The 16,804-nt window shown below is 40.9% G+C and overlaps 2 protein-coding genes across 7 annotated transcripts in view; one reads left to right on the forward strand and one right to left on the reverse strand.

Annotated features, from left to right (window-relative positions):
- LOC137175492 (thioredoxin reductase 1, cytoplasmic-like) lies at positions 1–14,063 on the reverse strand. Of its 4 annotated transcripts, none has more exons than XM_067581135.1 (15): positions 13,626–14,063; positions 12,723–12,862; positions 10,232–10,304; positions 9,861–9,989; positions 9,554–9,696; positions 8,881–8,996; positions 8,563–8,788; positions 8,434–8,473; positions 7,180–7,280; positions 6,836–6,912; positions 6,585–6,741; positions 6,256–6,363; positions 6,072–6,167; positions 3,966–4,100; positions 153–2,526 (listed from the first exon to the last, which is right to left on the reverse strand). In XM_067581135.1, the coding sequence occupies exons 2-15, from the start codon at positions 12,810–12,812 to the stop codon at positions 2,461–2,463; spliced, it is 1,557 nt and encodes a 518-aa protein (XP_067437236.1). In that variant the 5' UTR covers positions 12,813–12,862; positions 13,626–14,063; the 3' UTR covers positions 153–2,460. The 4 variants fall into 4 exon arrangements, with proteins under 4 accessions (XP_067437239.1, XP_067437238.1, XP_067437236.1 ...); XM_067581136.1 differs by lacking the exon at positions 13,626–14,063 and adding an exon at positions 13,203–13,290; XM_067581137.1 differs by lacking the exon at positions 13,626–14,063 and having other exon boundaries at positions 151–2,526; positions 7,180–7,268; positions 12,723–13,111.
- Positions 13,203–16,804, forward strand: part of nfyba (nuclear transcription factor Y, beta a) — a 7,632-nt gene continuing 4,030 nt past the window's right edge. The window contains exons 1-3 of one of the 3 annotated variants that reach the window (XM_067581141.1): positions 13,203–13,340; positions 16,307–16,400; positions 16,484–16,614. In XM_067581141.1, coding sequence (XP_067437242.1) covers positions 16,307–16,400; positions 16,484–16,614 — 225 coding nt within the window. In that variant the 5' untranslated portion in view covers positions 13,203–13,340. Of the gene's footprint in view, positions 13,341–14,366; positions 14,502–14,610; positions 14,801–16,306; positions 16,401–16,483; positions 16,615–16,804 lie in introns of those variants that run through there. The other 2 variants (XM_067581139.1, XM_067581140.1) reach the window with 2 other exon arrangements.

Below are 16,804 nucleotides of genomic sequence, written 5' to 3' on the forward strand. Positions count from 1 at the left end.
TGCGTCACATCCTCTTAATTAAACCACCACATGGTACTTTACTTAATTACAACAATGTAAAAATACCACATTAGAAATCTGCAGTCAAAAATGTACTTTGTAAAAGTACAGAAGTTTTATCAGAAAGAAATGTACTTTAAGTATTAAAAGTAAAAGTAATCATTGAAAAATGGCACCTGTGAGTGTTATTAAACATCACTGTATTATTGCTACTGGTGCAATAATGTGTACGTAGCATTTTATGGTTGTAACTTCTGGATGAGTGGCTAATACTAGCTACTCTGTACACTGTTGAATAGTTTAATCCATAGCAGTATTTATTTTTATTTAGTGCATTTAAAAGGTGATCATATATTTAGTTAGTATTATTGTTAAATACATGCAGTGGAGTAAAAAAGTACAATATTTCTCTGTGTGTAAGTTTAAAATATGAAAATACTCAAGTAACCTACCTCAAAAGTACTTGATGTACAACATTAGATTCTACCACTCCTTGAATATTTTCATATTAATTTACTTTATACTTCATGACATTTCAGACATAAGTGTTGTACTTGTTAATTCCACTACAGTTACAGTTCTGGTTAATTTGCAGACTTAGATTTTATTTGATGAGATATAAAACTACAAGGACATTTGTTTGTAATATTTATGTAGTATTTTTACAGTGTAGTGTTTGCTTACTTCAGATCCCTTACATTAACTGAAGCAATACTTCTTCCACTGAGCTTAAGTGGTACTAGTAGTAGTGATGGTACAAATAAGTAACACAACAGTAACAATAAAAGGAGCATAAGTAGTTGTAATACCATATATGACTACCTATTGTAGTGGTATTAGTTATTTTACTGGCAGTTATACCAGTTCTTGCAGTAATATTAATTGTAGTGGTATATCTAACAGCACTACAGGCAGTTGTATTAGTACAGGTGACAGTACTGTACTGTACAGCAAGTAATAGCAGTAGCAATAGTGTTAGTAGTAGCAGTAGAGACAGTGATAGTAGTTGCAGACATTGTAGTGTTGGTAGGATCAGTATTACTGGAATAAGTTTTTCAATCCACACATCTGTCTCAGTTTTATTTTTCTTTCTCTCCAGTCTGACAAAATGCAGTGAGGATCACTTCATTTATCTGTTCCACATACAGCTACAGTGCCACCTAGTGGTGCAAGAGCACACACTGAACAAGGGTCAGGTGAATCTCCTTAACACTGTCCAAGGTAAGCAGGCAGTGATAGATGGACCTCTTTGTACCATCTTAACCTTGCTGTGAGACCTGGAAAAAGTCGCAGAAGCTGCTTTGCTTTTATTAAATTATGCTCTAATGGCATTTTCAGGCATACGCCAAAAGAGAAACTGCTGTGCACTTTTTCTAATTAGAATATCTGTCTTACTCACACAATCCAGTGTGTCAAGCACAGAATCAGAAGGAGGTCCGGAGGATACCCTCGAAAAATTTGCATCTAATTGTTCTGCTACAATGTTCAGCAGGCGACGGCACAATGCATGGCAGTGCAGGCATTAGCAGGGATGGATGGGAACCTCTTGACTAATGACAAGCTGCAACACACGAAGAGAATTAAAATGACGCCCTTGTGAGGGGGGAACCTATGTCACGAGCTTACAGATGTACATTTTTTAATTCAAATGCAAAGTGCAGAGCTGAAGTAGCCGGGGATTTCTCGAGGGTCAGCGGCATGAAATATCTGCACACCGGTCCCTGCATTCATTTGTACCAGACGCTGATCCACATGAATATTCAACAGTTGTTTTTGAGACAGTTGCTATGCTTGGCGGCACTGAATAAGAGAGAGAATATAAAACAGGAAACACAAACAAGGGAGTGCATCAGGAACTCTGGCCTAGTGTCATAATAAAGGCACCATGTGCATCAATTAAAGTGAGAGCATTCGCCGATAAACACTATTAATTTGGGTAATTCCATAATCCTCGTCTAGTTCATTACATGAAATTAAGACTGTAAAACCCTTGAGGCTTATGCTGCAGCAATAAAAACACAGAGTATAAGCCTGAGTTCTTACTCCATGTAAATGCATCAAATCCTATAGTCTTATCACTCTACTGCAGCCTTTAAAAACTCAGCTTACAGGGGCTTTCAAAGGCAGAACCTTAGGGAGCATCTTATGTTCCTTAAAGCTGAGAGCTATAAGAATGCATCAATAGTACTGTACATGTGTAAGTTTGCTGGAAGTAAAAGGTTCCTAAAAATTGCAAATCTAAACAGCAGTACAGATATAAACAGACACAAAACAAGAAGTATGTCAGCAGCAGAGCATCAGTCTCCACCTGCCTGTCCATCAGGTTTCAGATGAAGACGTCATTGGATGGTCAGTTCGCCGTCCTACTGATGTCAACTCCTCAGAGTGTCATCGCAAGCACTTCCCTGCTGTCTTATACTGTTGCCATAGGCAACCGTGATTGACAGCAGGGAGCTAACCTCAGCAGTTCCCTCTCAGCATCAAGGCCTCGGACATACGTTGAGTTTGCGTCAATGAGGTGAACACCTGGAGAGCAGAGAGAGACCAGTACCTTATCAGTGTGAGCTGATAAAAAAGATACTGTGGCAGACAGCAAGGTATCTATAAAAACTCACCATATAAAGTTCTTATGGTGAACGCTTTAGTAAACAATTGCTTATTTAGGCATCCAGCAGACACAGAGCAACATTATCATCAATTTATCCGAACCACTAGACTGCTCCACTAGACTTGGTCTGTCTTCCATTTGGTGCTGGGGCAGGTAAAGAACAGTGGTATTATAGGAGCTTTTTTTTTTTTTTACTGAAAACAGCTGCTGCTGTGTCTGGAAACAAGGTTAATGAGAGTGGAGTTGCAAACCGTAAAACCAAAAAAATTTGCTGAAAGGCGGTAATGCTCTAAAAGGCTCTGTGGAGGACTGTAGTGGGTAATAATTCTCTGTGGGTTTCACCACTGTGAGTGACGCTTTCACATTACACGCACAGTCATTTCCTCCTCTGTTAATATAAAAATACTGATTGGTGTAGCCTGTGCTATAAGATGCTATAATCACAAAACCAAACAATTCCATTGGCTTTAAAACACTGCCTCAGTGGTGCTGTTGCTGCTAAACTGCAGCGACATCAGTCAAAAAAAAAAAAGCAAAAGTATTCAATGTATTAAGGTGAAAATGACAACATATACTAAACACAAACTACAGCGACAAAGAGGGAAAGTTGTTACATGTTGTAGCTAACTAAGGATATAATGGACAGTATTGGGCTACAATCCAGTATGACCAACCTTTGTAGCAGTGTTTGCAATGGTGATTTAGTTACATCAAAGTTAAAATATTTTCAAGTTGGCAAGCCAAGACCCAATCTCTGACCTTGGATCTGTAAAACATACCGTCAATACAAGGTGAATAATTACAGCCTGCTCTCCCCCTTAGAGCAATCAATTTACCTGATCAATCAGTCCAGCAGGGGAACCATGGATAGCCATTACATAATATACATAAACCCCTTTTTAGCTGACATCGCCAGGACCAGTGACCTCTGTTTAACACTCCATAAATGCTTGATTAATTAAGTTTTGAAAATGTCAAGTATTAACCTGCTCATGTACTGTGGGGTCAGTGGCCACAAAGATGGACTGTGAGCGACGGGGTTTATTAAATATTGTCCATGAATAATTCAGACGAGGAGTATCCAGAGCAAGAAACCCATTTGAATTCGTTGCTCTGGCACTGACCCCAGACACTAGAGCTTTTTCAAGGACTGAGCATGGTAATGACTCAAAACTGAACTCTCAGCACAGTATCTCAAAACAGACTGTGACAGGACATCAAGGAGGTGACAGTGAATTAATAACACTGCCAGAAGAAAAATCAATAAGTATAAAAAACAGCAGGTAATCATTTTGTGTCATATAGCCATCAAATCACAGCTATTTTTATGAAATAGTGAGGAAAAAGCGGTGCTGACCTGGGCTGACCCAGGGTGGAGGCCCACAGTGGCGTCCAGCTGTCGTTTGGTAAGACCACATTTCATTGCTGCAACAAAGCCTTGAAGGATATCTCCAGCATTGGGGCCCATGACATGGAGACCAACCACACGCTCCTGTTGAGACACAGCAGTGTTGTAGATGGTTCACCGACAGTTGACATCATAGACCTTGATGTTTAAGTCCAGGGTACCAATGTCATACAAGTCAAGTGTGTCAAGGTTCTGCCTGCTTAGATTGTCAGTCTGGGTCAACATCTGGTCTGAATTCCATCCCAGTTCCTCAATTTGTGAGTTTTGAAGGTCATATCTAAACTAAGTCCCAGATCCTTAAAGCTGGAGTGTGGGACTTTTGTCTCCCCCTTCAGCCAGTGAGATTAAAACACTGACGACACGTGGTTACGTCACGGGATCCCATAGCCTACTCCTGTCGCTACTGTTGCGGCTGTAAAACAGTGGATAAATTGCTATGAGCACCAGACAACCCCTGTGAAATGACTCGTTTCACTATCAGAATTTCATCCATTCGGTCCAATAACATTTGGAAAGTCTAGAAGAGCTGCACGATTAAATTATTTTATCCCCATTCGAGTTAGCAGAGAGCTGACCGGAAGTTAGCTGGCTTGGCCGGCATAAGTCTTTAGTGCGCACGCCCTGCTATCATCATGTCAGACTGGATTTGCAGTTTCTCAGTGTGAGTCCGAGTTATCACAGTTTTGAAGAACACATTCCTCAGTGTGTAAACCCAGGTCACCAATTCAGGTCTGAGTTTCAATCCCTCAGTGCATTAGTTAGCGTCACCACCACCAAGTCAAAGAAGTCATGAGAACTCAGTCTGATTCTGAGTTGAGTGAAAAAATCATGTCTGAGTCATGTCCAGATGTGTGGATTAGTCCAGGGTCCTCAACGTGTGAGTCAAAGTCACCACCATCACGTCACACCAGAGTCCCAGTTTCTCAAGTGTCTAAAATAGAAAAATCACGTCTGAAAAAAGTCCATGTCTTGTACGTGCTCTTCAACATGTCCAACTGAGTCACCAAGGTCTTATGGAGCCCCAGTCCTCTATATGCAAGTCACGACAGCAGCAACATCTCAAGCATGAATATAAATTTGAGTCACCAGGGTCATGCCCAATTTGAGTACCAGGTCCTTGATGTGTGAGTCAGAATCATTAAGGTCATGTCAGATGCAAGTCCCGAGTCACCAGTACCTGCGTTTGAGTCTGAACTGGAGTTACCAGACTGACTTCAAGTAATCCACACAAAAACAAATTAATACAAACTACTACTACAAGCTAGTTTAGTGGTTGTCCCCCTCTGCAGACAGCCGAAGTACAATTACAACGTCTGAGTGATCACAGTATAATTCGCACAAAGAGAATCAATGTAAATGAGTAAATGAGAACATTGATATTAACACAGTTATCACGAGCTTGGCAGACATGCATTATGAAATGCAGTTATCTCAAACAGTGCCAAGTCAATAGTGGAAAGAGCTAAAAATATAATAAAGGGGTGGGCGGATTAATGAGGTGTGAGCTATTGTACAACTTGTGGCATTATGACTAAATATCCCTGGAGGGAAAGCAAAAAAAATCTCTTTTCTTTAATAGCTGAGGTGTTGCTTTTCAGACTCATGAAGAAGGAGTGTGAGGGGCATTAAACTATGTGGACATGTCTGGATTTTTTTACACTTATTACTGGATACTCATGATGGAAATATCTGGCTCCTTAGCTGCTAAACGCTCCACTATATTCACCAGCTAGTCACCAACTATGTCTGTTTGTTGTTTGGTGGTGGGCAGGTAGTGTATAGTTGGTTTCTAGAGCATTTTCACTGACCACAGCTGCCTGCTACTGCTGGAAACACGATGTGAGTGGGAGTGAACCAAAACATAAGACCAACAATGAGCTGAAAGATGCTAAAACGTTCCACAAATCTGAGAGGAACTGTAGAATTAGGTGATTATTTTCTGTGGGTTCTTCACTATGAATGGCACCTTTCACATTATACATAGTCATTTTATCCATTGTTAATATAAAAAAATATTGGTTAGTGCTGCTTTAACAAAAAAAACGTGGTGCGTACATGGTCAGGGATGTGACAGATGACTTTAACATAGCAGGAGTTTTTATTCCTGGCAGGAAGAGTCCACTCCAGTGGCCAGTAGTAGCTGTGATACACCTGCAAAATGACAGACAGTTTGATTTTAGATAAATCTGAAAGACTTGAACTCCTTTCTTTTCAAGTATGCAGGCTTGTGTGTGAGAACCTCTATAGTGGCTTCTCCAAATGTTAGATTTGCTTTCTCCTCAGACAGACCACAGGCAGCATATTCTACTGGCGTGAGCACAACAGTGGGCACATTGGTGTAATCACACTGTGAATGAAAAATTATATTAGCTTCAATCTATTCTAAATTTATTGTCTCTCATGCATTGGCTCATGTACAAGCTTTAATATGGATAAATAGACAGACAATTACCAAAAAAGTAGCCTTTTTAGTTTAATTTGTCTGACTTTTGAAGGATCAATGGATACGCTGTAAAATTAAATACATATGATTGGATAATAAGTGCAAATTATTTCTAGACTGTGTACCAAGATGTTGTCTCCTGCATAGAGGCGATGGGCCAGCAGCGTCCCAGCATGCACTGAGAGGCCTGTGGTGGTGGGTCGACCATGCTGCACTGATCCAATGGCATAAATATGATCTACACTGGTCTGATCCCTCTCATTCACCAGGATCCTGCCACTGCTGCACACACACACAAACACGCACACGTGATAGTTTAACTCAAACTGCCATACACAAACTGACAACGAAATGAATGTGGATAGACTGAACATACTCCTGGCTGCACTGCACCCCAACACACTGCAGGCCGATGTTGCTGGTGCAGGCCTTCCTCCCAACAGAGAGCAGAACCTTCACACACAATAACACAGAAAGTTCATCAGGATATTTCTTTCAGACAAACTCTTTAGTTGCAGGAAATATCATATTTTATGGGTTGTGAGAATTCTCCACCCACTTGCATCAAGCTAAAAACAAGGCTTTTCACTAATCTCTAAATGTTGACTTTTTGAAAATTAAAGATTTTCACATGACCTAACAAATAGGAGAACTACAGGGGATGAATATACTACTGGTTAAAATAAAGTAAATAAAGATTAATTGACATAGATCACATACTGTATCAAAGTCTTCCTGTTTAGTTTGGCCCTCCCTGCAGACGATGGTCACTCTGAGTCTCCTTTCCCTGGACAACTGCTGTGGTGTCACTGCAGAAACACCTGATTTATGCAAAAAAACAACAACAACAACGAAACGAATTTGCTTTCTAATTTAACACAAACATCTGTTCAGAATCAACTTCAATCAACTTTACTTTTAATTGCTTCTTGCCAATTTCAACCCAAACCTTAAATAAACCACTCCAAGTCTCATATTCCCCTTAAATTTCAAGTCTGATGACTGTGGAAACCAAAGCACATCAAACACTTGGTTATTTAGCTTTTTCCTTTGATTTGTCACGCCTCTACATATTCTGTATCTGCTTTTTCCAGCTTTTCCACTGAAGCTATATCAAACTAACATTGAGTTACAAAAATCTAATCCAATAGGTCATTTTTTTTATAGCTGTACCCTCATGTTAAATTAAAACTGACTGATCTATATTCTGTATTTTTGTTAGTGACATCAAATCTCATGAAAAGACCAAAACCAACAATGACTCCATCCTAACAAGTATGTGTGTGTGTATCAAACCCTGATATATCTTATTCCTGTGTGCCTCCATTGTTGTCAAAAAAAACTATTAAAAGCACATCAATGAGCCACACTGTTGCACTGGGTGACCTGTTCCTTCATTACCATGAGCACACACACTAGTTTATTTTACTCAATACCACACACACCGTCCTGCTGCCAGAAATACTCACTAGAACACCAAATGTGTATCAATCTGCAGCTGAAAATAGTCCCACACAAATGCACCATTTGCTACTGTTTGCTTGCTAAAAAGTACAGTACCCAACTGTTTAGGAAAATTACTGAGCCTTTTAAAAAAATGAAACTACATATTTTAAACCCATTTTTAAAGTCTTCAGTAGGAACCAATGGGCTGGGAGTTGAGAGCCACACACAAAGTAGGGACCAGGGACATCACAAAGTTTTGAGAGACAGACTAACGCATTGTTGGTTTTTGGATTTGTTGACAAGAAGAAAAATCTAAAATATTAACAATATTCTGTGGCCTTGATTTGGCTTTGACCTATAAACCATGTACTGATATCACATCAAAGGGTTAAATTTTGAAGATATTCAGGTCAAAATTCCGGTTAATTTTGGGAGTTTGGGAGAACAGATAACAGAAAATACAATGCTCTGAGTTCATATGACAGTTTCCTTCCTAATTCTGGTGAAAAGCTGTTGCAGTTACTTTACCTGAAAGGATATCCTTACTGCAAGTTTCAGCTTGCTCCACCTTACACACACAAAGAGACATAAAACATTTAAGATTTCAGTGTTTTCTAAAGGAAATGACATGATTCCTGTCTTTATACATATCAGTACCTTGGCGAGTGAACAGTGATAAAGGAATTCCACTCCAGCAACTAGCATGTGGTTTTCTATCTTCTGTGCCATTTTCTGATCAAACCCCGGGAGGAGGTCTGGTTGCAGCATGACGGTGACCGGCAGTCCGAGGTCAGACAGGAAGCCAGCGCACTCCAACCCCTCTGCAGACCCGCCTACCACCAGGGTCCGACCTGGAGAGTGAGGCAGGGACAGCAGATCCTCACTGGAAGGAGGTGAGAGGTGAGAGTTCATTAAAGGAGTTATGTGATGCAGTATATCTTTATTTAGACTGCTAATGTTTGAGGACTAGTCGACCTGGTTAGGCAGTACTGTCTGTCTCCAGGTACGCCCAGATACTGAGGTCTGTCTCCTGTAGCGATGACCAGGGTCTCTGCTGTCAGACGCCTCTTCCTCCCATTCATGTCTGTCACCTGATTGAACAAAGTTAAGAAGAAATTGTCCCAGATGGTTTATATTCTATATTTATACTCTGGCCAAAGTTCCCTCTGTCCTTCAAGTTTCACAAGTAGCTAATGCCAACCAATGAAAAGATTCCTGCCTCTCCAGCAAGAGGCTGAATGCTGCAGCCACTGAGGGACTGTAAAGTAGTTCCTTTAATGGCCAGTAGATGCTGGCCCTGATACCTCTCTATCTATACTGAAGGGACTGTGAATAGTCAATACATTTTTAGTCAAACTCTACGGATAGCAATGCTGGTCTGTCGGTCAGTCCACCACTTTGATTCAGACTGAAATAACTCAGCAACTATAGGGCGGACTGCCAGGAAATTTTGCACAAACATTCATATTCCCTCAAGGATGAATCTTCAGCTAGTCAAGGTTTTTATGTATTCAGTGAAAGCTTGACATCTACAGCATGGATTGGCACAAAGTTTTTGTGCATATGTTTATGGTCCCCAGACAATATATTATTCTATGTGGGGCTTGGATCATGGGTGTGTCGATCAATCAACATTTCAAGCATGTACCTGCACTGTGTGGGGCGCCACTATCTCTCCACCAGCATTGAGGTAAAAGACTCCACAGCTCTCCAGCTCTCTCTTCAGCTCTAAACTGCGAGACTTCACCTGCTCCTGCACAGCCTCCACCAGTTCACTCCAGCTGTGGCACACTGAAATAATAGCAACCCTAAATTACTTATCTGCAGTTTTGTTGTGATCTTGATTCTTTTGCTGCTGCAATGAGTCATGTTCTTACTTGAAGTTTGGTTCTCAAGAGGTTTGCAAATTGCAAAAGTGGTGTTTACACGATTAATAAACAAAAAAAGCACTTAACTGTCTAAATCACCCTCCTCTTTGAACCTCCAGCCATATTTCTGAGAGTCTTGAATAGCTTTTCCCAGTAGTGATGCCTGTTGAAGAAACTTCCTGATACTGTTCAAGTTGAGACTGGAACCTCCCAGTTCTGGAGGAAAAGAAAAGTAATGGTGAGGAAAGAAAAGGAAAGGAAAACAAAACAGTAAAGAGAAAATCAAAAGTGAGAAGATAAGACAATTACAAATTCCCAAAAACCTTAATTGTAACATTTCAAGCAACAATACAGCTCAGTAAAAACACAGCGTATCATGCCTAACACATCTACAAAAGTGGAAAAGAGAAAAGAGTCACAATCACCACAGCTCTTCATGCAGAGAATTAAACACTCACCCCTCTTGGTGCCTCTTAGAGATGGAGCCTCAAGGTCAAGGATCAGCACCTTTTTCCTCAGCGCCGCAGCTTCCTAAAGGACCGAGAGAAGAGAAAAACAGAATAAATTAGAGCAACAGAGTCAGACAGTGACAGAGGAGAGAAATTAAATATTTAAACTGGTTAAGCATCTGTCCTTCCCAACAGTCCCTGCTCCCAACCCTTCATCTTATTTCCACTTCCCTCTAGAGCTGCTCACAGATCATTCCATTACCATAAAGTCCATTAATATGATAATTATCTGAGCTATGCTTGCGTTCATTGACCAGATTAGCAGTAATTATGAGGTTGAGTCGGTGGAGTGTCCTTTAACCACTGGGAGAGAAGCAGGAGTTACAGCTGGATGCATGCAGAGGAACTTAGACCTGCGGAAAGTATAAATGCAAATGAATGGAGAGCTTCGAAACTAGATAGCGGAGTGTAGTCAGAGTTTAAGCTTTGAAATGTGCAACCAAAAGCAGGCAACCATCAGGAGGGGTTATATGCTAAGTGTACTTTAAGGTGTATCCCCTTAAATAATTAAATATATGCTAGACTGCATACCACTACACTACGACTGCCTTAACATTTAATATTTGATGGGTTAAGTGTGCTGTTGTTTTTGATATGTCTACATTCATCTAGGCACAGTTCCCTTTTTGTGACGAGGTATCTGTGTGTGTTTTGCATGTTTGCTCTTGATTTAATAATAAACTCAAAAGCATGAATCCTACGAATATAGCACAGCATTCTAAGAATATGCATATTTTTCCTTTCTAAGTGTGTATGCATCAAAACCTGCACTTTCAATGGAGTGTTGATGTGACATGTGTATTGTGTGACCACTACCAGTCTTTAGAGATTCCCTCCAGACATGTTTCAAGAAAAATGTACTTTGCTTAAAATAATAATTTGCGTTTGATGTGTTTTTTTTTCCACAAAAGAAGTTCAATTATATTGTTAAAAATTCTTAAAATGACATTTAATCCTTCTACCTATGAATACGCAAATATTTATTTTAAATGTTTAAATGCTGGACATAAGATGTCTCCTACTTCACTGTTAAATGCATTCTCAGTGTTTGTGCACTGGAGGCTTCAAGTTTCCACATCATACTTGTGTAAGTTGCATACTGGACCATGATTGGTTACAAACTAGTCGTGATGTCACAAATCATCTCGAATGAACACGTGTTAAACTGAGATTTAAGGTGAGCTCAGAGAAACTTTCCTCCTTCAGCAGATGGGTGTGAAAACAAACTCTGTACATACATCAGTCTGCACAGAGAAGAGAACATCACACCGATGTAACAATAAGAAAAACACATTGTTGACCAGAAGGGCACTTGGGCATGATCAGGTATGTTATCTTCATGTGTATCTTTCCAAGAGATTCAAGATTAAAGAGATTTTATTGTCATGTGCACAGCAACACAGCAGACGGTAACATTGATTGGTTTCTTCAAGCTCTAGTTACAATTAGAATATATAATAAAATGATAGAGAAGAGGAAGATAAGAATATATACAAATACATTATATTGCACATTGGTGCACAGGTTCGGTATTGCACATAAGTGATGGGTGATAAATATGTCTGATAAAAATATAAATATTGTCTAGTAGTGAAGAGAGAGTGTGTGTGTGTTTGGTTGGGGGTGAGTAAGTGTGTAGGTGAGGAAGAGAGAGCGCTGTCCTGCTGGATCTGGCTCTGATGCTTCTATACCGCTTGCCTGATGGTGGCAGTAAAGTCTGTAACTGGGGTGGATGGGGTTCTTGATGATTTTCCCAGCTTTCTTCATGCTTCTCTGGATGTAGTGCTGCTATATGAATGGCAGTTCAGAGCCTGTGATGCCCTGAGCAGCTTTGATGACTCTCTGCAGGGCTTTGCGGTCCTGCTTGGAGCTGCTCCCACACCAGGCTGTGATGCAGCCAGAGGGGACACTCTCAATAGTGCATCTGTCAAAGTTGCAGAGTATCCTCCTCTCCATGCCAAACCTCCTCAGCCTCCAGAGGAAGAAGAGGCACTGGTTTGCAGTCCTCACCACCGACTCGGTGTGAGTTGACCACTTCAGGTCCTTGCTGTTGTCAGCTATCTACTGTAAATCACAGATGGTGGGTAGCGTGCCAGCTCATCTATGTATGCTGGTGTGTTCTCACCTTTACCTGAGGAGGACTATTAATGGTCAAAATGTTGTCTTGTCCATGCAGAATCAAAGAGGAACTGACAACAACATAGCAGTGTGCTGGTATTTTTTTGTCCTCTCATGCAACCACTAATCAGGAGAATTCCAAATGTTATATTGCCTGCATAAAAGAGTATATATGCAAAAGAAGATGCTGTCTTTAGGCCCTACTTTCTGTAACAAATGCTTGCTCTTTATCTCAAAGCTTCGTAAAAAGAGAGGGTGAGCAAAAGAAAAGCAGAGTATTACTCTGTCTCTGATTGAAAAGCGGAGTAAGAACTGTGCTGACCTTTGCCACAGCCAGCCCTCCTGAACCTCCTCCAATAACCAGCAGGTCGTAGTCATATGGCCCCAAAGACGACACAGTCTGAGGGTCCATGTTTCACCGTTACAAGCCCGAACACTGAAAGCCGTCGTCTGGTGTTAGACCTAAAATCACAGACACAAAATCAAAGCCACAAACATGCCGTGGAGGGACTTTGGCCCCTGGGCTCTCGGACAGCAGTAGATGTGGACTGCACTGAATGACGTCAGCACTTTTGATTGCCAATTCTGACACATTTTTTTTTATGTCAAAATATGTTATTTCTTACACACAAATTGCTAGGAAGTTTAGTTTTTGTGTTTCCTGACTTCAGATTGCGAAAATACATACAAAACATAATCACTGTGTTAAGGTTTGGAATCCGGTCAAACTGACTTTAGCAATCATTGATCACTTAGCCAAATAAACGGTAGTGAAAATGAGCCAGAACTACTTCATATCTACCACGCCAGACATGCCACTGAATTGTTGACTTTGAATGAGGCATTCATATTGTAACTAGTGTGTTGACTGGAGTTTCACAGAGACACGGAGGGCGGATTTAACATATCAACAGCGAACAGCAAAACCGGCGAAAACGAGGTTTGTTTTTTGTTTTTGTTTTTTAGCGAGAGAGAAAACCTGCAGCATTTCTGTAGGACGGAGCTTTCAATGGTTATTGTCACGGTTGCAGGGCGACATCTTGTGGTGAAACTCTTGAATATCAACTTGAGTCTAGCATTTTCAACTTAACAGCTGTTTTCACAGAGTACTGGGAAACTTGGGTTTAAAACACGGTATCATTAAAAACACAGCGAGTAAACAAAGTAAACTACATAAAACGTAAAGATTCAGCAACAAACTGTGAAATACATGAAATACATACACCTTTGTTGGTAGTAAAAGCTGTTCAGGACAACACATTTGCTTCTCTAAAAATGACTGTCGTGACACGTTAACGCTTTTTAGCTGTTTACTAAACACAACTTGCCTAATTGATGTCGAGAATACGGGATAAATATGCACACGTAGCCGCTGTTTAATGGTTTAACGTTACTTTGTTACGTTAGTATTTGACATTCGGTAAAGACGCCTTCTTCTGACCCATCGATGTAACGCTTTGGGCGATGGGTGGAGTGGGGACTTTAGCGGGAACAGCCACGCAGTTCTCTCGGAAGGCCAGCGGAGGGAGGGTGAAACATTGGCGAGAGACCTGTTGGCTAGAGGAGATGCATTCCAGTGCTGCCATAAATGTAGGAACTATGAAAACATCAAACAATGACTAAACGACGTGACTCGAAAAGAGCGAAAATTTGCATTATTATTTTATCTCTATCGAGTTGTTGTAATTGTGTGCTTAGTGAGGTTGAATCCACATCAGAAAGTTGTTGTACGGGTTCTCTATTTAGTTGGACATAAACTTTGGAATGATGAATGCACGTCTATATGTATTTCCTCATTTTGTCCTCGCAGAATGCAGTAACTTTGTATTGTTAAACTAAAATCGTGGCCAAAATACGAACGTTTTAGTCGTCCATCTAAAATAATTGAAGTACAAGCCATGTTTACAATTTCATAGATACGATTAGTTTACTAGTTTCTACTTCTGAGCATGCGAGGAGTCCCTGAACGCAGCGCGGCCCTCTCCCGGTCAGGCGCAGTAGTGCAGCCGCGGCTCCGCGCTGGGACTGGTCCTTTCGCAGCCATTTTCTGTCCAACCAAACAGCCGTCTCAGGAAGGTAACCAACCAGGGCTTCATTGCAGGTTTGTGCCTGGCTCCGGCCAATGATTGCTAACCGATTTCTCGTTAGCTCGAATGGAAATGTCCGTCTCTGTCTGATTTTTTATTTGTTGTCTGCGTGAATGAGGGCTGCTCATCAGGAAGTATCCGGCGGGTGAAACTTAAAAAATGACTGTTAAACATTTCGGCCGCGGCCTCGTCCTCCTCTGTTCTGTACGACAAAGAACAGGCCGACGCAGTCTCTGCAGGCGCGGGTTGCAGCGGATTTACAATGAGAATGTGTCTGGGGGAAATATGTACCTGAATAGGTTAACTACAGAAGGTAATAGCCAGCTGGACAGCCTCTCTTCATTATGCTCAACTCAGTAGATTCAATAAAACCCGCGACTGATATCTGTTAGCATACGTTAGCTATAACGTTACACAGAAAACTGTCCTCACCACGGGTTTACAGCTGTCAGAATAACACGCTTTCCCATTTAAGTTACAATACTAACGTACCAACACAGCAAACTAACGGTAACTAGCAGTCCCAGTGTGCATAGTGTCGAGCCAAAATCAGAATTTTTCGTTAGATAATATCTCTACGAGCCCGCAAACATATTTGATCAAATACAACCTGCGTGTAATATGGAGGGGAGTTATATTTTGTCGACCTCTGCTAATGTATCCTTCCTTTAGAAGAGGCCACAATGCTAACTTACATTAGCGGATATCCTTTGAAATGGAAATACATAATGACCTTAATGCAACATTTGGCACAATACCAGACCCTTTTTTCTGCCAAGTCAGTGAGCTCATGAACTGGGAGGTCGGCTGGTTCGTTACGTGAACACAAAACACAAACAGACAAAGCAAAGCACACACCCGCTCTTTCTAACGGATAACTTCTCATTTAAATTTACGATAGGCGACTTTGAGGTAGACAGCTGCAACCATTTATTGCTTTTACGTGCACGTTGGCAGAATTATATCAATTTTCAATCCTGGGTGACATGGAAATAATATTCAAAACAAGCAGAAGCCCTTTCTCTGTTCATTTAGATCTATCTAGATATGTGTTAATCTCATGTTGTGTGATTCAAGTCCGTTCTATTGGACAGAACTTGTATGATTGTAGGACTGACAGATGTTGAGCTTTTGTGTGGAGAATGGATTTACCAAACCTTATTGTGCAAATTTCAATGCATGTGTCTTCAGTTTAAGTGGCAGAAACCTCAAATGTGTTTACAAAGAACCAATGATGAGATTCTTAGCCCTAGCTGGCTAAAATAGTTGCCTTCCAAATGAATTCACAACAGTGTCACCAACATGACTGATTTGTTATGGATGTATTCCAAGTAGAAGCAAGTTCAGATGTAATCTATATGCTTAAAGAAATACTATATTGCCTAAACGGCATGTGACAGCAATGGATCCAATTCAGCTGGTGGAATACATGCACAGAAGTCTTATGAAATTCAATATGCACTTCTTTGCAAGACATGAAAAATATATTTTTAGGGTTTGTAGTTGGTCATCTACCCACAGGTGATGGTGCTTTCGGTACTTTGTTTTGTTCTCCGTGCTTGAAATGATCTAGGTCAGGCTTTTCAAAGTGTTGACTCCACAGTGTGGCTACAGAGAAAAACTACAAGCTGTCATTATTTTGTTTTTCAGTTCTGAGTTTAGTAACACAGCCTGTTGTTGAATCATAAAGGGTGTTTGTGTGTAGGAGGCAAGAAGAAATATCTCTCAAGTCACTTGCTTGTTACACGCATGCTTTGCAGGTATGCCTCCGCAGCTTCAGACAGCGTAATGAGACGGTGTGTGTGTGTTTGTGTTGCAGATGGACGGAGACAGTTCGACTACCGACGCCTCCCAGTTGGGCATCACTGGAGAGTACATGGCATCCGGTCACTACGTTCTCCAGTCTCAAGACGGTGAGGAGCAAACAACATATATCCAGACAAATAAAACCACCGGTGTCGTGTTTGAGCTCACGCTCATGTTTGTTTTTCTGTAGATGACGCTGATGACAGTATGAACGATCATGAAGAGGGTGGCGTGAAAGAGAACTACAGGGAGCAGGACATCTATCTTCCTATCGCCAACGTGGCTCGCATCATGAAGAATGCTGTTCCACAGACTGGAAAGGTGTGTGTGAATAATCACTATCATGAATATTTTATCTTAGCTTTTCTTGCATTAGATTTGGTATGACAGGTAAATCATTTTGTGGTGCAGTTACACCCCTAAGGTACAACCTGTTTGTTTGTCTCCAAGTGACAGACAGATAAATGTTTTCCTGTCAAGCTCAGAGGGATTTTCCTCCTTTTTCTTCTTC

Source organism: Thunnus thynnus, chromosome 23 (genome assembly GCF_963924715.1).
Source record: "Thunnus thynnus chromosome 23, fThuThy2.1, whole genome shotgun sequence".
NCBI lineage: Eukaryota > Metazoa > Chordata > Actinopteri > Scombriformes > Scombridae > Thunnus > Thunnus thynnus.

Coding starts and splice junctions, on each gene's coding strand:
- LOC137175492 (XM_067581135.1), bottom strand. CDS start 12,812: ATGGACCCTCAGACTGTGTCGTCTTTGGGGCCATATGACTACGACCTG. Junction 8,474..8,562: donor ATCACTGTTCACTCGCCAAG/GTACTGATATGT, acceptor TGTGTGTGTAAG/GTGGAGCAAGCTGAAACTTG. Junction 2,527..3,965: donor TCCACCCTGGGTCAGCCCAG/GTCAGCACCGCT, acceptor TCTGCTCTCCAG/GTGTTCACCTCATTGACGCA.